Source organism: Thermobia domestica, chromosome 3 (genome assembly GCF_964235325.1).
Source record: "Thermobia domestica chromosome 3, izTheDome1.hap1.1, whole genome shotgun sequence".
Lineage (NCBI taxonomy): Eukaryota > Metazoa > Arthropoda > Insecta > Zygentoma > Lepismatidae > Thermobia > Thermobia domestica.
Window position 1 is genome coordinate 151228968 of NC_137456.1, and position 26430 is coordinate 151255397.

At 35.6% G+C, this 26430-nt stretch overlaps 1 protein-coding gene across 1 annotated transcript in view; it reads right to left on the bottom strand.

Moving 5' to 3' along the window:
- The window catches only part of LOC145680809 (uncharacterized), a 708231-nt gene extending 686936 nt beyond the window's left edge, over positions 1-21295 (bottom strand). The window contains exons 1-2 of the mRNA XM_081751880.1: positions 21092-21295; positions 4812-5046 (exon numbers count right to left, since the gene is read on the bottom strand). Coding sequence (XP_081608006.1) covers positions 4812-5037 — 226 coding nt within the window. The 5' untranslated portion in view covers positions 5038-5046; positions 21092-21295. The remainder of the gene's footprint in view (positions 1-4811; positions 5047-21091) is intronic.
- Between the last annotated feature and the right edge of the window lie 5135 nt (positions 21296-26430).

The following is a 26430-nucleotide window of genomic DNA, read 5'->3' on the forward strand; positions in this document are numbered from 1 at the left end:
TTTGCCTGTAACTCAGGTAACATGTAAAAGAAATTTTTCAAAACTTAAATAAACTGAAATACATTAAAAATAGGCTAACGAGTACCACGTCTCAGGAACATTTGAAAACATTTATGTTGATGTCTATTGAAAAAATATTTATTAAAAAAATATTTCGAATGCAAAAGTGATAGATACAGTAGCATCAAAAACTAGTACACTAAAACATCTGCTAATTTTGTAATATAGTATAAGTTCTCCTTGAACTTCATATAATATTTTGAACAATTCAGAATAATATACTGATGAAAGAATATCATGTTTTAATTGTCAATTGTTAATACTATTGACTTACTGTAGAAAGAAAACTGTGCAACTTGATTTGTGACATTGAGATACTGGTGGTGGTGGGAGAAAGCGCCCGCGACCCTCTAATAATACCTAACCGTCCCTGGTCCAAAGCGTGGATAAAGTGTGATGGAAATCAGCAAATATTAAAATATTGCATACGCATGATTCTTGCTGGTATTGGCCTGGCGAGAATCTTGCAGGTATGGTCTTGGTGTTGCGAGAATCTTGAAGGCATGGTCTTAGTCTTAGCCTTAGTCTTAGTCTTAGTCTTGGTCTTGCATCGGTACTTTTCTCACCACCAATCTGTTCAACTTTTAACCTTATTTTGGCCGATATATATACACTTATATGCTGTCCTATCAAGTGGTACGTTTTGTCGCCTGTCATTATTTGATGGCTGATTGGAAGACTCTTCGCAAGTAGCCCTCCAGGCAAGTGGTACGTTTTGTCGCTTGTCATTATTTAAAGTGTTTTTAGGAAACCCTTCACAAGCATCCCTCAGGGTAAGTGGTACGTTTTGTCGGTGGTACGTTTTGTCGCTAGTACGTTTTGTCGCGTATTCGACTATTTTAGGCAGCGTAGCCTGTCTACTTATGATTGTCATCTCTATTCAATCAACTGAAACGATATTCTATATAATACAATAAAAACTTATTATACAGAAAGAAAACTTATATTACAATTACCGGATCAGAGCATACTCACTGAAAACACTAAGGCCTACCGCTCACTGGCGACAAAACAGTTGCGCAACTATCTTGTCGCTTTCGCCTACAGTCAGCAACTTCACGGCGACAAAACATTTTTGTTGCCAAACCCTCGCTCACTGGCGACGGCAACAGAAAAGTTGCCGGGCATTTGATATCACAATTTGGCGGGATTAGACACAATACGATGAACTTCAAAGAATATACTATTATTTGTGCGCTAATGCTGAACTTAAGAAGGAAATAAGAAAAAAAGAAATACTGGGTACATCCTATATACAGTGAGAGATTGCTGAAGGAAAAATTTTACACGCTATATAGTGAATAGAACTATTTTTCTTAACATGTCCATCCATGTGGTCTGGAGGAAAATAATCTCAAAATTGGATGGATTGAGCTTCCTTAAATAAGCACAAAAGGTCTATTAGACATGTATCCTAGAGTGGGTACCTTTAACATGGTCATAAGAGGTAGTTCTTTGTCAATTTACATCGGAATAAGCCTGCACAAGTTTCCGGGTGTGTTGAAGTTCAAAGCAGAAAATGAGAGTTCTGAGAATAATTTCTTCGACAGTGCGGCAACCATCTGAAATGCGGGACTAAATAATTTGAAGAGATTAACAATGAAGGCGGGGGAGGGGCTCAGACGGCATTTATAACATTATTGTAGCAAGATCTTCTAAAATGTTCTTGCAATTTTTAGAAGTAAGCAACAAATTATCCTAAATACGCCAATGCTATCAAAGTCCTGAAGGCAGCATCAGGGCCGCAAATTGTTCGGGGGGCAGGGGGCAACTGCCCCCAGGGAAGCTCCCCGCCGTTCGAGGAAGGGTCCACTTTAAGACAAAATTTTCTTAGTCCATGTACCATATGAATATGAAATTATAAATGAAGCATCAAACAGGTTCACTACATTACATAAACAAAACAACATACAAAAGGTAAATAAAACAAAAATGAGTCGTGGGTCCATTTCAGTAAAAATTGTCAACTATTAGGGGCCCTAGAATTAATACTTATTCGTATGGCTTTAAGGTTTGTCAACATTGTCCCCTTAATTAATTTGTCATGTGTGGAACGGGCCCAGGAGCGTAACTAACGTCCCCGCAGACCTTGCCGTGCGGGAGTGCCCACAGGTTCCGGGGTGCCCATAAAGAGTAAGAAAAAGATGGAAAGAGAGGGCCCAAGAATTAGAAGAAACATCTTTTTGCAGAGGGCCCAAATACGCGTATTAATGCTTGCCCCTCAGAAAAAAACTAAGTTACGGCACTGGGTAGCGTGAATGAGTGACAAAAAATAACCGCATTGTACATCGTAAATAACTATAATACGAACGGGAACGATTATTCGAATCAAAATATAACAATAACAACGAATAATATAAAACGACTGGAAATAATTAACAAAACGAAACTTAGCTGCAATCTGACAAGACTGCACTATAATTGGATTCTCAAATGTTCTGCGTATAGCCATAAAATAGAACTTGGCTTCCCTTGTTCTTTCCGCGTACTCTTCACGTTTTAAATTCGATCATTTTTATACTGTACAGTTGATTTATTTTTTTATTTGAAGTGGAAAGAAAATTGAGAATTATAATTTTATCTGTATTTTTTCTAGTTGTGGGAACTCGATAAAAATAGTGGTTTGTAGTATGACAGCCATACGTAATTATCGAATTACGCAATTGCCGAATTATCGAATTATCGAATTTACCTACCGGTGTTATTTTTTCTTGGCTGGAAAGTTCATTCAAGTTTCTTACAACAGCGAAACACACTTCCTCCAACAATTTCTTTTTTAAATTTATATCTGAATAGCTATTCTTGCAAACTAATTTTTAAATGACGCTGGGCGTTTTTCTATTTCCTCAATTAATTTTTCATTGTCTTCATTAATAATTAAAGACATACATGAATTACCTTCAATTGCGAATACTTCTTTTCACGCGCTACACACGGAACAAACTGTTATGTATGTGAAAAACTTGTAGAAAACATTTATTTTTTCTCTCTCAGCTTGGAGATACTTCGGCAACTTTTCTGTCGCTGTCGCCGCAGTGAGCGGACTCCCATAAGACTCGCATTTTTAGATGTTGCGCAACTGTTCCGTCGCAGAGCTGTTGCCCGGCTGTCGCCCTGCTTGGCGACAGCTCGGCAACTTTTCTGTCGCCGTTGCCTCAGTGAGCGGTCTCCCATAAGATTCAATGCATTTAGCCAGAGCAACAAGATAGTTGCCCGACAAAATGTTGCCAGTGAGCGGTAGCCCTTAAGGATACCCGAGCTCCTCCATGGCTAAGCGATTAGGGTAGGCCTACGCGCCTGTGGTGCGGAAGACCCGGGTTCGATTCCCAGCGGGATCTTATGTGGTTAGCGGGATATATCATACGCAAAGATATATCTTTACGAAAACAAGTGTTGCCTAATATAATTCGGAAATATATACATATTAAAGAAAGAAGACTACTCTACTTGAAACGAACTTTGATATGTAGTTACCACCTTCTTCCAACTGGGAGATTATCATGTCACTTCGATTAAAGGGCGTAAGATAAAACGGCGAGGAGGGTTAAAAATTTGTAAGAGAAATAAAGTATCTCACAAGTCAGTTAGAAATAAAGTATCTCACAAGTTAAGAAGATGCAAATCAGTATATTAACTCATCATTAAAAATAAAAGGACACGACTCCCACCATTTTCAAATATTCATGTTTCACAGGGAGAGGAAGTCGGCAAATTCTTATTTTTTCTGACTTATTGAAAGCGACATATTTCGCTGATTCAGAACGAATCGAAGAAAAATGGCTTTAAAAAATGGACACATTTTGAAAATTAAAAATTTTAAAACATTGCTCCTACTTCCTAGAAATGCGCCATATCATGGCGATAGTATTGGACACTAAGGTACTGACGGGAGCGTTCACCTCTGACGCATAGGGTCCTTGGTTCCATCCTAGCTTGTGCCAAGTGAACTTTGTGTTGGACAAACACCGTCTGTGTAGGTTTTCTGGGAGTTCTCCCGTTTTCTTTCACTTTCTTCATTCTTCATTCTGTTATTTCTCATCATCACCGTCTCCCTTAGCGTAGCCGGCATAACTGTGGGACATGAAACAAATATTTCATTTTCACTAATATACTGACGCTGTGTACTGATATAACCATCTAACTGGCGATAATGGTGTTGTACAGGGCTCCAAAATTTCTTCGCTAAAATGTGTCTGTGAAAGGAAAATGAAAAAAAAAATGAAATGAAATCTTTGAGTTTTACGTCCCACTATTATGTCGGTTAGGCTAAACGAGACGGTGATGATGAGAAATGAATGAAATGATGAAATGAAGATGTGGGAAGAAACTGAAGAACCCAGAGAAAACCCACAATCACGGTGTTTGTCCACCACAAAGTCCACACGGCGCGAGCTGGGACCAAACCAGGGACCCCAATCACCGGAGATGAACGCTCTACCACTGAGGCACTGCGCCCCCAACGTGTTTGTGATAGGGTAGCGTTCTTAATTTGTAACATTAAATAATAAATGTGTTATTGTAAATGCGCTTAATATGGATTTAAAATCGTAATAATCTTACAGAGTATTATTTTAAAAAACTAAAATTTTATGCTATGTTTTCAACAGTGTTCTAACAATATTTTTCGTCGATAATCATACAATTGAAAGTTTATGGAGTTCATCTGTTTATCAAGATGCTAAAAGGTCGTTTCAAAATAAGAGGACAACCATATATATATATATACTCAATCAAGCAATTGGAATCATTACCATCTTTGTCTTTTGCAGGTGTACCATTTCCTACTTTCATATCTTTGGCTAATCTTCTATATTCCATCAGCCTTACTTCATCCAATGTCTCCCTTTCCTTATGCTTTCCAGAAGTTCTACTTAATGCCTTACTTTCATGCTCTATTGGATTTCCATTGGTATAGTCAAAGGAATATACGATCAAAATAACCATGGTAGGAATCAGTAATATCGTATCTGCCTTCATCTTCACAATCTGAAATATAGAATTTGTTATTAATCAGTACAATGTTGACTATAAAACATGAAACTAGTACTTAAAGAAGTCTAGTTTATACAAGTTTGTCTAAAACTGTAAAATATAATTCGGGCGTTTATTTTATAGCCATTTCTACTTTTAAAAAAGAATTAAGCAAATGGAACTACACTTTATAACATATTGAATCACTTTCTGATGATTGTTGTACTTACATTATTTTTAAAAAATAATTTCATATGTTTAAAGGTGTAAATAATAAAAATAATGTTCCAAACGCAATTAAGCTTTCTCTTAAAATGGGAAAAGTTAATGTAATGGTTCTTCATACTACCCTGATTAATTCTTTCATTGTAAAATGGAGATAGAATAGATCAAATTGAGCAAGTACAATACTTTTTACTATTTAAGCTCATTAAATAATATAAACCTTAAATCTATTTAAAACACCACATACTTAAACAAAAATAAAATAAAAGACAAGTGGAATAAGCTTTTTTTTTTTTTTTTTGCTTCCATATATAAAATTAAATCAATTCGTGGTGCAGTTATTGAAAAGCATTTACTTATGAGATACAACAGAATTATAAACCTTTTTCAGAAAGCTTCTAAGAAAACTTATCCCCAATTCCTTGTAATACAACTGATGTGCAATCTGACAAGTATATAACAGTATGCGTCTGATGTTTTTCCAGTATTTTGTTCAAACATTCAAAAGCAAAATTCGCACTCAATTACAACTGTTTGAGCAACAGTACCAGTAAAGTAACGAAAATTTGGATGCTACAGAAAGACTATCATGAAGACATGTCACCTCTGACCTCATTCTCAAAACATCGAATCATGAAGTTAATTTGATTTAAGTCATATAATAGAGATATAACACAAAATAGCTTAAAAGCATCTTTATGCATTGATTACTGTCACAATTTCAATTTAAAAAGAATCCCAACAAATCAAATTCTTGCTTCATCCGATAATGAAGGTGCCTTACAATCAGTGTATGGTTGATATGCATTCACCAATTCAGAAGAAGATGAATAAGAAGGGTAGGTTATTTATATTCTAGAGCATGACTACCCGAAACAATAAATACATACATCACAACCGAGACAGTCAGTTAGAATTACATAATCCAACAGCAGTGTAAAATGTAAGTGACAAAGCCAGATATAGATATAAACCATGGAGTAGTGAAATCGATAGTACAATTTAGGAACCAATAGTGTTGATATAACGTCTTGTGTATGACATTTAAAACCAGAGATGTATCATATTTGTAATATACATTGCCAGGAAAACAACAGTAAGGCCTGCTATATACTATGAGATACACCTAGGAAATATCTTAGGATTTATATTCGGAAAAATGTTACGATATATCTCGTAGGAAATTCTACCCTTTTGTGCCATACATGCCGAAGATGATTAAACTTCTGTTTCATATCCTCTGAAGAGGTGCTATCTCGCATATATTTATTTTCATGCTCAGCCCTAGCCATAGGAAATAAATAAACGTTTCTGATTGGTCGGAGTTATCCGTTGGCCCACCTCGTAATAATACACATATTAATTTATTAACTTCTAAATCTGAATGTTTGGTGTGAAAAGGATGAAGAGTTTTGAAGAAATAATACTTTCAAATGAACGCAATCAAATGATTTTACGTTTGAATTGAAAGAATGAAATTAATTACGTTTTACATACTGAAGTAAAAATGTATCAGTATTTCATGTTGGTTTCGATTATAGTTTTCATGGTTGTCTCCATCTTTAAATTCATTGAATAGTTTTTTTTTTTTTTTTTTTAAGATTATAACTCAATCATTAGTTGCTACATAAAAATTAGTTTATTAAACGTAAATCCAGGGAAAAAATGTCATCGCGTTCGTACGGGCCTGGATCGATCCCATCGAATGATCATCTTGTGTGATATTTGTTCAAGGGTTTCCGAGGTCATATCAGGCCAGGAGGGTACCTTGAACCCATGCCTTGGCAAACACATTGCGATGCCTTTTTCGCACAAAATCAGGGCCTAAGCCAGAGATAGCCCAGTCACCAATGTAGTCAACAGTTGACGTATCTTGTGTAAATTCAATATGAAATCCCCTACAAATCCAAGAGCCTGTTCTGTAGGCCTCTTTATCGTTATTTCCAACAACATATTCATTAAATTGTGTCAATGGTTGTGTATTGGTGCTATTCTGGTCCCAGTGGCTAACGTATGCATTATCTTTCTTATTAAATATTATGTGTGGCTTCGGACATAGGATTGCTGTTTTGCCATACAGAGAGCAGAAGGAGCGAAGAAGCACCAAGAATATGTAACAAAGGACTAGAGTGAGTAACCTATGCAAAGAGTTAAAATTGTCCTCGTACTGGAGAAGCTGTTTTGAATTAAGCTCAACTGACTACATGCATTTTAAGCTCGTAAAATAACATGGACTGCAGTTCCACAGCGATTTAGAGCGCTTATACGGTGTTGATGGTTGAATGATTTTAGTATGATGTGTTGGTAGTAAAGAATAGCATTCAACCCGTATAAGAATTTAGAGACATTCGAAATGCTAATGATATTAGAGTAATGTCGGGAAAGTTATAGAGCTGCAGCACGATTATACACTGCTCGCAATGCAGAATGACAATGCTATTTCATAGAATCTTCTGCGGAAATTAGCAGAACGATTGCGGCAGACAACAAATATTTGTCGAAGTTACAGTGTCTGGAGAGAAGTCGTACAAAATGTAAACATTGTCATTGATGCACTTGTAGCTGTTGCAGTGAATCCATATATACAAAGTATCTTCCCGACAGATAGCACGAGAGAGAGCTGTCGGTCAAGGTAGTGTACTGTGTATTCTGTGAAAATACAATTTTCGTTTGTGTCATCTTTCTCTGCGTCAGGAATTAAGTGATGCTGACTGCAATTTACGGCTTCTCGTCTAGAGCTGGATAGTCATCCAATTGCGAAAACATCCGAATTTCGTAGTCTTCATGATATCGACTGACGAAGCACACTCTGCAGTGATGACAACGTGAATTTCCATATTGTACTCATTACTGGTCAGTGGAGAATTCGCACTGGAAGTAAGAAGTCAATCGGCAACGACGATGGAGCATTAATGTGCTGGATGGAATTCTAGACTCAGTGCATTGTGCTATTTTTTTTTAAAGGATCATTTAGCATGTGCAATGTTTCGTGAATTCTTGCGGTAGCGTGTAGAGCTGCTATTGTAAAAATCTACCTCTCCATATACGTCAGACGATGCGGTTTCAATTAGATGGTTGTCCAGCAGATAATGCTGCCATCTGTAGGGAAGAGGTAAATGTTCTCTTTCCGCAACGCTGGATCGGAAGAAGTCCACAGTTTTCTCCGAAGTCTTCCGATCTGCTTCTATGGACTATTTTTAGTAGGTCGAATTAAGGACCTTATTTATGTCAATATACCAACTACAATTCGCAACATGAATAAAATCATTACAACCCCACTCCGGAGCATCAACGTTGCCGAGCTTGAAGCTGTTGCTCATAATTATATGCAGCGAATAAATCGCTGAATTACTGTTCGTGGATATCACTTGGAGCATTTGTGAAGCAACAGCTGCATCTACTACACTCTGCATACGGTAAGACGATTCTTAAGCTATTCACAAAATTCAGCCTGAAATTGTTCTATTGCAAATAACCAGAATCATGCCCCCATGTTTTGGTCCATCCTTTGATAACAGCAAATTCGATATTTTTTCTTCTTTCGACCAATTGATTCCTATTTCGTTTTATCCCATGATCTTTTTCTCCCCAAAACTCTCAGTTTCTGTAGCAGACATACGGTATCAACTGTCATGAACTGTTGCCTATGAAAGGCGCCCAGTATTTACCGCTTCTTTCAACGCAAGGAAAATCGGGCCCTGTTTCTATTTGACATTTTGAAGTTAGCCACCCCCAAATAGAGGTATTCCCGAAACGACACCGTTTCCGGAAATTCCACCGTTTGTTTCCTCGTGCGCACTTTCGTACTCTGCTTTAGTTTGAAATAATTATTTGTTTCTCGTTTTAAATTGTAGCATGCGAAAATCCTCGCATTCACGTATTAATGAGCACGATAGTTGACAGGGCAAAGTTGTTCAAAGTTGTTCAAAATTTAATGATTGTTTCAATGGGGACAAAATAAACTCCAATTTCTAATTAAAATTTTGAAGTGACACACCGTAGAAGTATTCCTGAGACGCCCCTGATTTCAGAAGCATCACCAGACGATTTGGCACATGCACTTTGATAATAATAATTATTGTTGTTGTTTCAAAGAATTCTGTGCACCAGGAGCTGAGTTAAGGCCCTGTTATGGATTTCGTAAATCACCCTATATATATATATATATATATATATATATATATATATATATATATATATATATATATATAAAACGCTTCCCGATTCTTATTCAAGACTTCCGGTCTGAATAACTGGAGAGCGAGAGAGATAAAACTTATTCCTTGGACTCTGAATGGATTACAAAATACCGCTTATTGATATATCTTACTGATTTGGCCATCTACCTGGAAACAGACAGATTAACGGACATAGTTGTTCTATGAGAGTTTCAACATCCGCAGCAAATAAAAAAAAGAAGAGAAAGAGAGAACCTGAAACGACGAAATCTTTTGCTCCAAAATAAATGTGCAGGGGAGGACGCCAGTGCGCATTTATCCTGGAGTGATTCGTGCCACTTAGACGTTATGTGGATTCCCTGCGGTGTTAGGCGTAATTTCACAATAAACTTACATGCTTATGTTGCAGGGTTTTTTTTTTCCTTTTTGCTGCGGACTGTACTATAGTTTCGAAGTCAAAATGTATATGTATATTTAAGAATATGCTTCAGGATACATTTGTGTATTGACTCTTCTTTTCCCCAACGAAAATAAGAGGATATATTGAAAATGAAGAATCATATATAATTTCAGTTTTCCGTTCACGATTATGCCTCTTAAAACAAGTGTTGTAGAATTTGTGATGCAAGGGGTCTGTAGTTCGTTCTTATACCATATGAATTTGTTACAGTAATTACTCTAATCATTTACCAAGGGCTCATAACAATATAATACAAACCATGGCACAAGCACCGAAAACATCACACACTACCAACTTTCGTTACAATAATAAGTGCGGAAATAAAATTATGATGATAAGTGGATGTAAGGGAAGGAAGGGGGTGAAAACTCTATATCATTAACTTTCAAGTATCTGAACACGAACTGTGGACATAAAATTCCGATAAACAACATTGATAAACAGTTTTTCGTTTGATCATTTCCAAACAAAAAAAGAAATATCTCTGTGTAACCCCTGAGCGAGTAGCTTCCTCCAGCGATAAACTTCGAGTGACGTTGTCATCCTATAGCATCGAATGTGAAGAGTGTAATATGTATCGTGTGATAACGTTATACCCTAAAAGCATGAGTCAAAAAATCATTTCGAGGGAATCATATATGTTCTACGGAATGATTGATTATAGTATGTATGCGTGCCACAGTATTTGTGCCAAATAATTTAAAACGGATAACAAAATATTTTTCCAATTCCTTTAACTCCTTTCGTATAATTATCATGACTACTAGGCACATTAATGCTATGAGCATGTTTTCGAATTGTCTTCTTATTTTGAAACTTACTAATGATGTTTCCGAATACAGAAAATAGAAATTTTACTTAGAGGCAGTAGTTAAAACTAAAATTTATTTGCTGCTAATAAAATCTAGGTAGCTGTAAAAAGAAAAATAATATGTCTCTGCACAACGGCAAATACAACCAGTGGCTGCCACCACATCAAAGAAGTGTGAGTACTTAACTAGTCAGTTAAACCAGAGAAATATATATATATATATATATATATATATATATATATATATATAGGGTGATTCAATAAAAACGTACCAGGCCTATATCGCAGCTAATACTGCACGTAGAGCCTTCAAACAAAAAATTGCATTACGAAATCGTATGTGTAGAATGCAATAAAAATGGTAGCGAGACCAGTAGCGTCTCGTGAATATCTCCAACGGCTGGCAACTTCAAAATTTGAAATGGAAAGTGGTATAACTGTTGGAATCGTTCGAAAGGACATTAAATGTCATGCAACTTTTAGAGGACAAACTTTGTCATATCTTTTCCGATTTAGCCGCTATTTTATTTCGAGACAAAACTAATTTTGATTGTAGTGGTATGAGTTTATGGAATATCGGAAAATACAGAGCTAAGTTTACTTATAAACAGTTGTACGTGAAGAATTGAATCATGATGTAAACAATGTTATACGATCATGTCTGTGTATTCGTCTTATGCGCTGACTAATTAGAGCTCATTACAAAAAGCTGGCACAGTCATACATATTCGATTGATGGTCAGTGTTTTGGCTGGTCAGTTTTATTTTCATTATGAATTACCAACAAATGATATATTCATCCATAAGCCACAGCATGTTTGAAAACTTCATCATGATTATATGACTAGAGTATGCGTCTTCCACACTATGTGAAATCAATACTCAAATCTTAATTCCCTATATTATAACTATAACACTGGTTCCAACAGACAAATAAGATCAAAGATAGATTCTGTTCCCCAGACGGTAAATAAATACAGCAAGCCACTGTTCGCTTTTTCTTACTATCTTTGCTCTATGGGGAAAAATGGTAATTGGTAAACCGGAACTGGTAATTGATGTCTATCCCTTCTGGCTTACTATAAAGTATAAGATCAGAATGATTGATGTACATATTTACTAGTGAATTTATTTTTAAAAAAATCTGCTTGTCTCTATTTCCGCTTTATCCATTGTGCGATCAGTGTAATAACCGAATAAGTGTAGAGCTCCCTCGGGGTTAAACATTTAGCGTACCCACGCATTTTGCGTGGGAGACTGAAGCTCCTTTCCCTGGGCCTCATGTGATCGGACAAAATATTAAACTCTAGGTTATATAGAATAGCTAGTAAAGAGGCGTTAAACTCAAAATCAAATCGAATAAATGTAGTTTTTTTGTTTTTTTTTTTTTATTTCAAGTTTCAGGAGATACATAAAAGTCGAGACTACACTTATTCTTTGGGCCTTTAATCTGTGTTTTGATATACCTGATATCCCTTGCTTTACAGAAAAATGTACTAAAAGCGGAAATACTAGTAATTTCCAACCACTTCTGATTTTGGTTGAGTGTTACAGATAGTAATGGAAGGTTCCCTTGAAACGAAAAATCGATTGCTGAAATCCGCTTGTCACTATATATTACCGTTTTTGTTCTATGCCGATCAATGTTAAAACTATAAACGGTTGAATTCTACCACTTGGGTTAACGGAGGGTTTAAAACCTATTCTTGGCATGCTGAATCGATTGGAAAGATTCTCTTCTTGATATCTTTTACCGTTTTTGCTCTATGGAAATCAATATTCAAACCGGAAGTAGTAAATTTCAACCACTTCTGGTTTTGCCAGAGTGGTGCGGTTGATAATCTTTTTTTTTGAAATAGTGGATCAAGTGTAAAAAATCGCTACCTATTGTTGCTTTTGTACTATGGCGAAAAGCATTAACACTGGAAATGGTCTATTTCAAGCACTTCAGGTTATTTTTTTTAAAAAAAAAAACACGTTAACGGAGAATAATAATATATTCTTCGGGTGGTGAATCAATTCCAAAATACCGCTTCTTGATATCTCTTACTGCTTTAGCTCTGATACCGTCGACAGACATTTTAATGAACGGACAGACATAGCCCTTCAATGAGACTTTCAACATTTATGTATAGCATAGTTTGGAAGTCAAATAATTATTACTCTATCTAACAAGATGCTTCAGGTTATTTTGCATATTCAATCTTTTTTCACGAAAAATACGAATGATTGAAAATGAAAAGTGATATATAATTTCTAGTTTTACGTCGCACAGTGCCCTTTAAAATTAATGTTGTAAAAAGGTTACCTGATGCGAGCGTGGTAATATAAATTTGTTTGCCTCAAACTATTCTAATCAACTGCTAAGAACACAGATATTGCTATCCTTGTCCATAACACTTGGCATCGTTTTAAAGCTGCAAGTGACATCGTTACCCTACTATATCGTAGATCGCATAAAGCAGATTATGCATTTTGCGATAACTGTATGCCCTTCAAACATAAGTAAAAAAAAAAAAATCGGTTTGAAAAAGGCACAAGGGTTCGTGAGCTCTCTCGAGGTTGGCCCCTTTCCTCCCACACTATCAAGCTACTAATTCTTTCACAATTATTCACTTTCATTGAATCCGTCTTTGATCCTAAATAACATGACCATGGGACTAAAACTGGAAATTTCGTTTTACATGTTCAGCTATTATATCCATTTCTTCCGTTGAAGAAAAGCTAATACGCAAACATATTTCCGAACTATCTTATTTAACACAATTTGCTTTTCAAACCTCTTTAAGATTATTTTGTCATATATGAACTTTTCTGCTAAATGTTATCATGCGAAGTCAGTAATTTTGCTTCTATAAGAAAGGATTATTATTATTGATAATAGTCTAATATAAACGAATATTTCAGCATATCCCATGAAATTTTTAATTTTCTGCATTGCATTGACAGTCACTTTCATTTCTATTTTTTTTTTTTTTTTTTTTACATATATCTCCCCTTCCCCTACGCTGCACCGTCAAAGTTAAATGATAAAAATTATCCCAAGTACGAACGTCATCCATGTTGAAAATTTGATCGAGATCGGTTTTGTGGTTCAAGGATCAAGAGTTATTAAGTTTTGTTAAGTTTTGTATATCTGCTCCCTCCCCTTCCCCCGTAAGGTCTACCATTAAAGTGATATGATAAAAACAACCCCCAGGTCCGAACTTCATCCATATTGAAAACTTGATTAAGATCGGACTTTTATTTTTATTCTTTTTACACATATCTCCCCCTCCTCCTCCCCCTCCCCTTGGTTGCACCGCCGTAAAAGTGAATAAACGGAAACATCCCTGGCCCGAACCTTATCTATGTTGAAAGTTTGATCAAGATAGGTATGGTGGCTCAAGAGTTATAAAGTTCCATTTATTTTTATATATTTCTCCCCTCTCCTTCTCCTCCCCTAAGTTTTACCGTTAAAGTGATATGATAAAAAACACCTCAGGTCCGAACCTAATTTATGTTGAATTCTTTTTTTTAAGATCGGTCGGGTGGTTTAAGCGTGATGAAGTCACAAAGACAGTCACTTTTATTTTTACTTTTTTAAAACATATATCTCATCCACCTCCCCTTCGTTGCAGTGTAAAAGTGAAATGAAGAAAACTTCCCGGGCCTGAACCTTATCTATTTTGAAAGTTTGATCGAGATCGGTCGGGTGGTTTAAGAGTTATTAAGTTTTATTTATTTTTATAGATTTGTCCCCTCTCCTCCCCCTCTCCAAAGTTCTACAGTTAAAGTGATATGGTAAAAACCACCTCATATATGAACCTCATCTACATTGAAAATTTGGTTAAGTTCGGTTGGGTGGTTTAAACGTGGTAAAGTCACAAAGACAGACACTTTTATTTTTATTTTTTTTTTGACATATATCTCCTCCCTTCCCCTCCCCTTCATTGTACTATAAAAGTGAAATGAAGAAAACATCCCAGGCTCGAACCTTATCTATGTTGAAAATTTGATCGAGATCGGTCGGGCGGTTCAAGAGTTTTTAAGTTTTATTCATTTTCATGTTTCCCCTCTTCGCCTCCCCCACCCTAAGATCTACTGTCAAAATGAAACTGGAATTGGTAAATTTACTTCCAGTTTTAATAATGGTCCGCTGTTTTACTTTGAAACATTAACTTCATATGAATTTACTATCCCTTGAATAAATTCAATCTTAGTTTTAGCGGCTGTATTGAATCCGAAAATACTAAAGATCTAGTACCGCTCCCGGTTGTTGATTCATATAAATAGAAACTGGTAAGGGACAACAAGAAATGGTTTCTATATTCCAATAATGTGTTGAATCTAAGCTAGAATCTCTCTTTTGAAACCAGATAGATATTTGACATTTGATGTTTTTTTCTTGAATTTTTCATGAACAACGGAAATAAATTGTTTATATACAAGGTGCACCAAAAGTCCAGGACAATAGACTAACTTCGTTATGAGTGACGATACGAAAAGTGGAAAAAGAGGAAAGATATTAGAAATTAGTAATTTTCAATTTGAAATGATTGAACTTTTCCATTCGCACCAGACATTTGTCCTCAATATTGGTGTGATGCCTTCAGAGTCGTAACTTAGTTTTTTTTTTTTTTTTTTCTGCAAAGGCAAGCATTAATATATGGACAATCTAGAAAAAGTTGTTTTCTGCCCTACCACAAAATTCGAAAATAGGTTCCTTCTTACCAACTTTATCTTACTCTATGTGGGGACCCTGGAGCCTGTCGGCCCTTCCGCACTCTCCTGGACCCTTTTGATAAATCTCAAATCCATACAAATAAATATTATTTATAGGGCCCCTAATAGTAGACATTTTTACTGAAATGGGCCCACGACTCATTTCTGTTTTAATTACCTTTTGTATACTGTTTTGATTAGGTAATGTAGTGAACCTGTTTGATGCTTCATTTATAATTTCATGTTCGTATCGTATATGAAGTAAGAAAATTTTGTCTTAAAGTAGGTTCCCCCTAGAACGGAGCGGAGCTTCCCTGGGAGGGCAGTTGTTCCCCTGCCCCAACACAAATTACGGTCCTCGATGCCTTATGTTGAACAAAACCTCAGCAAACAAAATTTAGGTTCAGGTACCCATGATTTGTATTCGATCACCTCAACCACGTAAATGAATGCAGACTTGACTCGCTACACCTTTTTATTAAATAATCATACGTTGTAGAAATATTTCATCACCCTCCCCCCCCCCTGCGTTGTCAATTACAAGCATAACTTATTTTGTCTCTGTGTTATTGATCGGTTTGTGTTCGTTTTCATGCTTGTATTTGTATGCTTTTTTTTTCTTTCTTCAGTTGTAGTATTTGTGTGTGTGAGTGTGTGTTTTGTTAAAAGTACCACTTTTTTAAGTTTTCTTTTTTTTATCATCTTAAGGGCATTCACTACAGCGAAATTAAACTACCGCTAATTTTAGAGTTTTTCTCTAATATCTTCAAAACAAATAAAAATATTGGAAAAGCAGAAACGTAGTGAACTAGACAATACGATTTTGTATGTGATACCGTTATCACAACTCACCTATCTGTTTTCGATTTGGAACTGAAGATTGATTTAGCATTTTTTGCGGGTTCTGTAAATAGCGGTATACCAAAAACAGATAGGTGAATTGTGGTAAAGTTATCACATGTAAAATCGTATTGTCTAGTTCACTACGTTTCTGCTTTTCCAATATTTTTATTTGTTTTGAAGATATTGCAGAAAAACTCTAAAATTAGCGGTAGTTTAATTTCGCTGTAATGAAGAACCTTAAGATATACTTGCATTTTTTCTTATATGTCACAGTATCTTTTATACTCAATTGGTTGTATCCTTTTTTTGTGTAACTGAATGTACTTCCTTGACAAGGGTTAGATGATAGAGCAGCAATATGCTGAACCTCACCCGCTTGAACAAAGCCGTTTTGAATTGAACTCAATTAAATTTCAATTTCGATTCAATTGAATTCAAAAGGCAATGTCAGATTGAAGAGTATTCCTTTTGGATCTTCTCCATACCATCAATCTAGGACTATTGGGAAACTTGTTCGAGGTTATCTATTTTACCTCACACAACAATGTGCAAGTTCCGCGGATCATTTGTGCGTTTTCTTAGTACACGTCTCCTCAATGCGTTCGCAACGCTTTTTTATGGCTTATGTGTACGCCCGGAATACGCTGACCATGTATTTAAATGTGGATGGCTAATCACAATGCTCTGCAAATATGGAAGCAATAAATTCTCGCAGAATAACACGACTAGAGCGTATTTGTTGAGTTTCGGAACAATAAACCGCCTACTGTTTCGGAATCAGTAAAAGATGTGTAAAGGTAGGGGGGAAGGAAGACGAGCTGACAGACAAGGCGATTTTAGCAAGAACTTCATATCTTCTCCCAAGAAACCAGCTGAAGCAGGTTATTCTGATTCTATCCTTCCGACGCGGGAAATAAAAAAAGACCTGGAAACACTGATTGGATCGCAGTATGACTTATAAAGCTTGCCAAAATAAAATTACCCAGTTACCACTTAGGTCTCGTTGGCTGCCGGGGGTAATGCATCGGAAACGCATCCTTGTTTAGCCATAGCCTTATAATCTGCTAGGATTGGACAACCTCCTAAACTAGAGACGTTTCTTTTCATTTAATGTAAGGTATCTTATAAATGTGAACGTCAAAAGTTTGATGCGATTGAAAAAATAAAGCAATCATTCTACATTGAATACCACCTATTTCTAACCAGATTCCTTTCTTTATATCAGGAATGCAAATAAGTAACAGAATTTTACTAGCCCAAGAAAAAAGCTACTAGCCCACATTCCACACTAGAAATCATTTATTTACCTTCATTATGATATTAAATACTCGTCCGCACCGATGAACCGCTCGCCCCGGTAACTGACATTCTTCTCCGTCTCAACAAAAAACGTTCAATCAAAGCAAAGTTACTTCCGAGTACCTCGAAAGATTTATTTATTATAAGGAATATGATTTCTCTTTCATGTAAATTATGTAATAACTATTATCGAAACAAAGAGAAACTACAGTTCAGGGGCGTTTTTCCGTTTAGGCATGCTAGGCACGTGCCTAGGACCTAAAGGAATTTGGAGCGCGAAAAATTGGAGGGCGAAAAAAGAGGAAAAAAATTAAAATACACTGGTGCACGAAAGTCATTTCCGTTCCGGTTGAGTTACATTTTTACAAAGAAACTCAATCTCGGCGGCTAATGTAAATGTGATACGTATAATTTTACTTTAATTAATTGAAAATACAGATTTAAATTACTTGATAAATAAGAATACTTAAGGACAGTTGTCTGAGGATAACTGCGATGTGAAAACAAACTATTATCTGTACCAATATTTAGGAAAAATACGTATTTTCTGTTATTAGCAGACAAAAGCCGAGACTGTGAAAATGACTGCTTGTGCACTTCTTCATTATAATAATTTACGAGAAACCCATAAATGCAACCTCCCTCTATTTAGATAATGGAAAGACTCTCCAAAGAGCAAAAACAAAGAAAATGAAAACTTTCAGTTTTACGTCCCACGATTATGCCGCTTAGGCTAAAGGAGACTATGATGATGAGAGATGAGTGAAGTGGTGCAATGAAGAAAGTGGAAGGAAATGGGAGAACCTCGAGAAAACCCACGAGCACGATGTTTTTCTACCACAAAATCCACACGGCGCGCGCTAGGATCGAACCAGCGACCCCAAGCACCGGAAGTGAACGCTCTACCACTGAGCCACAGTAATAGAGTTAAGAGAAAGTTCCTCCCGAATCAAAACTGGCAAGGTAATAATTGAAGGAGGGGGTGCTCTGGAAATAGTGGGGACGTACCGGTAACAATTTAAAAATGCTTAGGGTGCCGGGGAGGTTAAAAACGGCCCTGCTTAGTTGCAGGGCAAAGAAATAATGTAAATCAAAATTTACAATTTTCAAACAGTAGTATGCATTATCTAAGACAGTGGTTCTCGACAGGTATGTCGTGTCACGTTTATGTGTCACGCAATCCTATAAGGTATATCGCAATATTTTAAAATTTTAAAATCAGTACATTTTAATTAATTAGCAAAAATCAGTTATGAGATAGACTGTCCCAGTCAGCGCCTCCAGCGATAGCAACAATGTTTAGTGATTCATAGAGTCACTACTTCATAGAAATTTAAAGTCTTACACTACTATAATTTATGTTATTATTAAAAAGGAATCAGAAAATGAAATTAAATTAAATTTTTGAGTTTTACGTCCCACGGTTATGCCGGTTAGGCTAAAGGAGACGGTGACGATGAGAGATGAGTGAAATGGTGGAATGAAGAAAGTGGGAGGAAACGGGAGAACCCCGAGAAAACCCACGCACACGGTGTTTGTCCACCAAAAAGTTAACTAGGCTAAAAAGGAATCAAGTGTGTCGCAGTCTCATGGGTGTTCAGTAACGTATGTCGTCAATCAGAAAAAAAAATGATTATCGCTGATCCAAGACATTCGTGCGTTAAGGGGTGTCGTGATCCAAACTTTTCTTCAATAAGAGATGTCAAAATAAGAATAAAATATCGTATCTACATATAGATATATTATACAGGGTGTTTCAAAACAACACCGACAAGTTTGGGAGGTGATTTCTGACACCAAGATAAGATAAATGTATAGACCAACGTAGGTGCAGAAATCCATCATTTCGGAGATATAGGCTGCTGAAAACATGAAAAATGAACATTAAAGATCCATAGCTCCAATACTATGCGACCTACCGTAGTCGGGTCAAGACTTCACTTAGGAACTAGCATGTGCGCTATTCAAAAATACATGTTTTAGAATCCTGTGGTACTCACGCAGGAATTTAAATAGAGTGAGTTTGGTTACGGGCACCTAATTTGAAGTACTCACCAACTACCCCCATAAAAACATTGTTGCAGAAGTACCGCAGAATTCTGAAACATGGATATTTGGGTAGGGCACATGCTAGTTCCTAAGTGGAGTCTTGACCCGACTAGTATTGGAGCTATGGAGTCCATAGTATTGGAGCTATTGACCCTTAAAGTTTACTTTTTTTTTAATGTTTCCAGCAGCCCATAACTTCGTATGGAAGCATTTATGTACCCAGATTGGTCTATACTTTTTATCTTATCGTAGTGTCAGAAATCACCTTCCAAACGTTGTCGATGTTATTTCGAAACACCCTATATAAGCTTCCCTTGAAGTGCAAATTTAATTGAAGCCTTCATTTCTCGAAATAATAATGTCTGGGAACAACTATATTTTTTAAAGAACAAGAATATGATTGTAAGCACACCAATATTATTGGATTATATCCGTTATTGCACTATTAATTTAAATGTATTCAATTCTGAGAAAGGCCAATTGAAACACAATGAGATGACTTCTTGTCCATCCGAAGTTGCATATCGTATTAATATATGTATACAGTATACTAGTTGAAAATCGCAACTTTCTATTATAATAGCACGGTACAGCTCAAACGAAAAAAAATGTAAATAAATCAACTACCAAATAGTGTGTAAATTTGGTATTTTTCGAATTCTCTTCTCCTCTATCCCTCTCTCTCTATTATACACTCCAACACACACACAAACACATTTTTTTCTCGTTTGAGCATTTAGCATATTTTGTATTGTAAAAATTTCGATACATTATGTAAGACGTATGCTAAATAGTACATCTTAGACTATTATTATTATTATTATTATTATTATTATTATTATTATTATTATTATTACATGAGTAATACAAATTTCGGTGATTGAAGTTTCCTTGACGGAACCTTCTGTATGCTAGTGTTTCAGGTATCATAGAGAAACAGAAGTCTACCGGAAGTTTGGGATTACCTTAGTCCACTGGGTATTTTTCTGAAAGCCAATAATTAACGATTTGCTTTCATTTTATTGTATATTTTATACTTTAACGTCCATAAATATGCAGCGAGACTACAAAGGAGTCACTAACGATGATAGTGAGCGAAATGGTGGGATGTAAGAAGTGGGAGAAAACGGATGTACCCTGAGAAACTTCACGCACTACAAGACTAAGTTGGTGCAAGTTGGAATCAAATAAACAACCTCACGATACTATAGGTGGGTAATCTATTTAGTGAGCCACTGTGCTGCCATTTCAATTTGTATTCTGTCTAAAATTTCAGCTATATTAATTTGAATTTACCGGATTTATTACTGTGACTTTAAACCGTTAAAATTAAAATTACATTTTATTTAATATTAAATATTATTTTCCTTCTGGTCTCTGCAACCACATTCTAGATATACACTTTTCATATAAATAAATTATAGTTATGAATGTAACAACGCAACTTGGACAAACTAGATATTTGATCTAATCTTAGAATAAGTTACTTGCCTGAACAAAACGTAGTGACTTGCTACTATGGACAAGAACAACCACAATCAAGAAGAAAACTGAATCTTCCTTTGCACACAATTTTTAGAGCACTAATTGGATGTTGTTGGAATATATATGCACCTTCATATGTTTCCCTTTCAAGTTAATATATGCTGGAAGAAGGAAAAACAGTAAAATTCTGAAGATAACGTATGTATCAACTAGCAATATCGTATGTAAAGTTTCTTTCGAAATAAAAGAAGATAAGATTTCAAGCTTATCTTGCAACATCTACAAGGAAATGATTTACTGTTCAAACTTGTTTGCTTCTATTTAGATGCCCATTAAGATATCCGAGATAACACTCAAATATTTTCTGCTGAGAAGGAAAATTGGCATAAATGTAATTCTACTTCATAGAAAGTGTATTGGTACACCAAAAAAGTAAAAAAGGAGGGAAAGAACTTAAGTAAATAAACGCTTCAAGAAAACTGTTTGCATAAAATTAAAATATGATCGTAGACGAAGCAACTGTAATGACGTCATAAGTTTGCAATGTTATGCAGTGTTATTTTGATATATAATGTTTATTATAAATTATTCGTATCCACACATATTATAAAACGATTTCTTACCGGTCTTCTCTTCCGCTACTTTTAAGGAGTATTGCTGTATAGATAGATGCATCCTGTTTACTTGTGTGTACGTTAGTAGGCATGCGAGACAAAAAAAAAAAAAAAAAAGTCTCAAGGACGGTTTGATGGATCTCCATCAATTTAAGCCAGGAAGTAAAGGATAAAAAAGTTATGGCTAGTTCGTTGATGGCTGTGGTGTTCGTATCGGATGTGGTAGAAGTCAAGTATTTCCTCTTCTAAATTAGATCGTTATTAACCAAAACTCGTGAAAGATAGCTAGAAGCGGTTTAATCCAATCGATTAAATGTGTCAAGAATACATCTTATCTCCATCCTAAACTCTACTGAAACCAGAAGTGACAAAACATTTACTACAACTTCCGTTTTCAATATTGATTAACGTATATATATTAGGGTGGTCCTTAATTACATGGCGAATTTTTTTCCCGAATTTCTTTGCTCCCAACCCCTAAATTGGTTCCAGGTTGGACCCAATTTATCCATGAAAAAAATGGGCTCAATCGAAGAATATTTAACCGCCCCCCAAGCGACCTAAAGTTTGAATGCATATCCATATTAATATATAGGAAAAGTCTGGAATAAACCCTTCTTACTTTAAAGCGGCTGAAGGGAAAGGGACCAAATTTTGGATACATGGATTGGAAGTAATCCACATCTGACCTTGAGAAATAGCATGATGGCGGCCATTTTGAAGTCCGCAATTTTGTACTCGGACCCAAAATTTTAAATGGAAATGATGTTTTGTGACATCGTTTTTGGGTAACCTTTCATTATAAAAACACATCTTCCTATATTTTCAACTTATCTCTGGTCATTTAATTCTTTTTAGCTTTGAAATAATAGTTTATTATCTTTCAGTATTGTTTTTTTCTTTATAGGTTACTGAAATATTAATAAACTATTATATAAATGTAACAAGGAAATAATTATATATGTTGTTATATAATTACATCCCGTCGAAATACATACCTGCCTATATTGAAATTATTTATATGAAATGAAATTACATAAATAATATAATGAATGTTTAAAGTGATAATAAAAGAAAGCTGAAGGCTGTGGATAACTAGCCAAATTCTACTGCATCATTAAGCCAATTTTTGTAGCATCTGGATACTTTTTTTCTGTGTTCACTGACTATCTGCAATATGTATTGTTTCTCTTTTTCGTCCTTTGTTAAAATGTTCATGTATTCTTGTATCAGTTTCACACCTCTCTCTGCAACATCATTCACCACCACAATGTTTTTCAATGTATTCAACCCACGTTGAAAGTTCACATCTTCTTTCCAAGTAGATGGGCATGTGCATTTCTTTCTTTACTTTATGGTTTAATTCAAATAAGGGAAACTATTCAACAATCTTATAAATCTGCAGCCCATACAGAGACATAAACTCACAGAATATTAAGTTTTATTACTTCGGAGCTTTTATTTTCCATAGTTGATAATTATTACATGTTCAGAAATAAGTGGAAAATAAAGGCAAACGTCTGTTTGTCGTCAAAAGCTACATCAAAATCATATATCATACGAGGTCATTTCTATTTAAAATTTTGTGCCCGAATCCAAGATGGTGGATGTAAAGATATGCCCCATCTCGGTCACTACTCAGTATCAGGTGGATCTGCTTCTACAACCTCTATCCAAGATATGATTCCTTTCTCTCAGCCATTTTTAAGTTACAAGAGTTTATTACAAACTTTTACCATATACTATACATTGTAAATGCATTCAGATGTTTAGGTCTCTTGGGGGTCGGTTAAATATTCTTTGATTGAGCCCATTTTTTTCACAGATTAATTTGGCCCGACATGGAACCAATTTATTGGTTGGGAGCAAAGAAATTCGGAAATCGAAAATTAAGGACCACCCTAATATATATATATATATATATATATATATATATATATATATATATATATATATATATATATTCAATGAATAGATGTCATTTTGTCTTTTGACTTTCTGTTCAAATCGAAAGCTCCTTCGTGGCTAAGTCTAGTACCTAGCACGTCTTCCTCTTTTCGTACAGGGTCCCGGCTTCGATTCCCGGTGGGAGAGCCTTTGGAATTTTAACTGTCCTCGTTGTTTCTGTGTCCGTGTTAATGTCGATCTCAATTACTGGAAAAGCGAGTTAAATGAGTAAAAAGAGGTAGAAACGTAGTAATAAGTAGTTAGGCAAGCTAATAAGGCACGTTGGGTGAATCGGTTAACTTAAAAAAAAAAAAAAGATTAAGATACGGGCCGTTGGCGTGAGTGACCCGGGTACGATTCCCGGAGGGACCTCACGTTCGAATTCCACCTCTCGCCTCATATCAGTAGGTCTCGCCTCATATAGCCTCGCTGCTGAAAGTTCCGTTAAACATAAAATCAACTCAACTAAACTGTTGAAACCAAGAATGGTACAAATAAAGCATTTCTGGATTTAACGCTGATCTGTATAGTGTGAAAAGGCTAATAAATAGCGAGAATTTTTTCTGCAACCAATTGAGAGGTCCAAAAAGATTTTCCACCTCCACACTAATCTCTATTAAAACCAGAAGTTGTAGAAACGTACTACCTCTCCGGTTACTACATTAGTTGAGAAAATTCTATACAAACAAAATTCCTTCATGTGGTGTACAAGTGACACTAAAAGTTAATATCTTTTTCACTTCCAAACTAAGCTATGCAAAAGTGTCGGAAATCTTATATAATGTCTTTGTCCGTCTGTATGTCCACAGACATCAGAGCAAAAATAATAAAAGATATCGCGATGATCTTTTCTTAATGGATTCATCAATCCAAGAGTAAGTTTCATCTTCTTTTTTAACTTTCTATTTTAACCGGTTTCAACGTTTACCACCATAGAACAAAGATAATAACAGATAACGAGATATTTTTTCCAAACGATTCAAAGTCTCTAGGGGATGTACCATTAGTATCTCGAACACTCTACCAAACCCAGATGTGGTTCAAATTTTATACCACTAGAACAGAGTAAAAACAATAAGACATATCAAGATGCGGTTTCCTGTAATCGATTCCTCGTTCCAAGAATAGGTTACATCTTTTTCATTAACCTCTCTTATTCGAACCAGAAGTGGTATAAGTTAACGATTTAAGATTCAGTATCTACCGCTATACAACAAAAATGGTAATAGATATGCGCCAAGCGGTTTTCTGCATTCGATTCAGTGTCTGAAAAAAACATAACATCACAACCTACAATACTCCACCAAAACCGGAAGTGGTTAAAATATATTACTACTTCTGGTTTCAATATTGTTTTCTTTTAGATCAACAAGTGTAAGTTATATGGAGATGTATTTTCATGCAATTGATTCAGCGTTCGAAGGAAAGGTTCCACCCCTTCCGTTAACCCTCTAATGAACTGAAAGAGGTTGAAATTTACTACTACTTCCGTTTTCAACACTGGTCTTCATGAAGCAAAAACGGCACGAGATATCGGGATGCACTGTTTGCAGTTGATTCAGCATCCCAAAATAGGTACTATATTCTCCGTTAGCCCTCTATTTAAACCGGAAGTGTTTCAAAGTAAGCACTTCCGGTTTCAACATGTATTGCCAGAGAACAGAAACGGTGGGTTCCTGTGACTAGTGGGTTTCTAAAAACGACTCAAAATCCCAAGAGAGCATACCATCATATCCCGCATAATTCTACCAAAACTGTAATGGTTAAAATTTAATACTATTTCCGGTCTCAACACTGATTTCATAGAGTAAAAACAATAAGAGATATCCAGATGCAGAATTTTACAATCGATTCATCTTCCTAAGAATAGGTTATATCTCTTTCATTAATACTGTAGTGAATCTGCATGTGGTTCAAAATAAACCATTTTTGATTTTAACATTTATTGCTATGGAATAAAAAAATGGCAATAGACAAAATCAAATCATTTAGTGTAATCAATTCAGTCTCAACCCACACACTCTACCGAAACTGGCAGTGGTTGAATTTTACTACTATTTCCGTTTCCAATAGAACAAAAGCGATAATAGATATCGATAAGCTGTTTCTTGCAACAGATTAAGTCTCTTAAGGATAGTTTTTATCTCCCTCCTTAACCATCTATACAATACAGAAATGCTACAAATTAACTATTTGCGGTTTTAACTTTTATCGTCATAGAACAAAAACAGAAAAGCATAGCAAGTAATGTATCTTTGATATGGACTCAGCGTCCGAGGACCAGGTTATGTCTTTCATCTTAGCAATATATTGCAACCAGTAGATATAGATGTACCACTTCAAGTTTGAGTGTTGGATTCCCGTAGTTTGAAAGCCAATTGTAATTTCACACTACGAAGCGAAACTCACCTGTTTCATTATAATTTTATTTAGCTTATTACAATTTAATATTCACTCACTTGGCACAACATATGTTTTAATTTTAATAATGTATTTAAATGTAATATATAGCACGCAGCAGAGAGTCATTTGCTGGGTTCCTAACTGACTTCAGTCTAGGGTACTGGGATCTGCATAGAACTTCCCATTTTTTCTAGGGAATGTCTCAAAGGCATTATGTGGAACCTGAGATGTCTAGAAAATAGAATTTCCTGCGGGATTCCTGTGTGGCACTTCTGGTTCTTTGTGAGATAATCACAGGAAGGCTCAGGAGTTGTAACGGATGAACGATACACATATAATCTTTAAATAGCCCCCACTACCCACAGTCCTGCGAGAACGGAC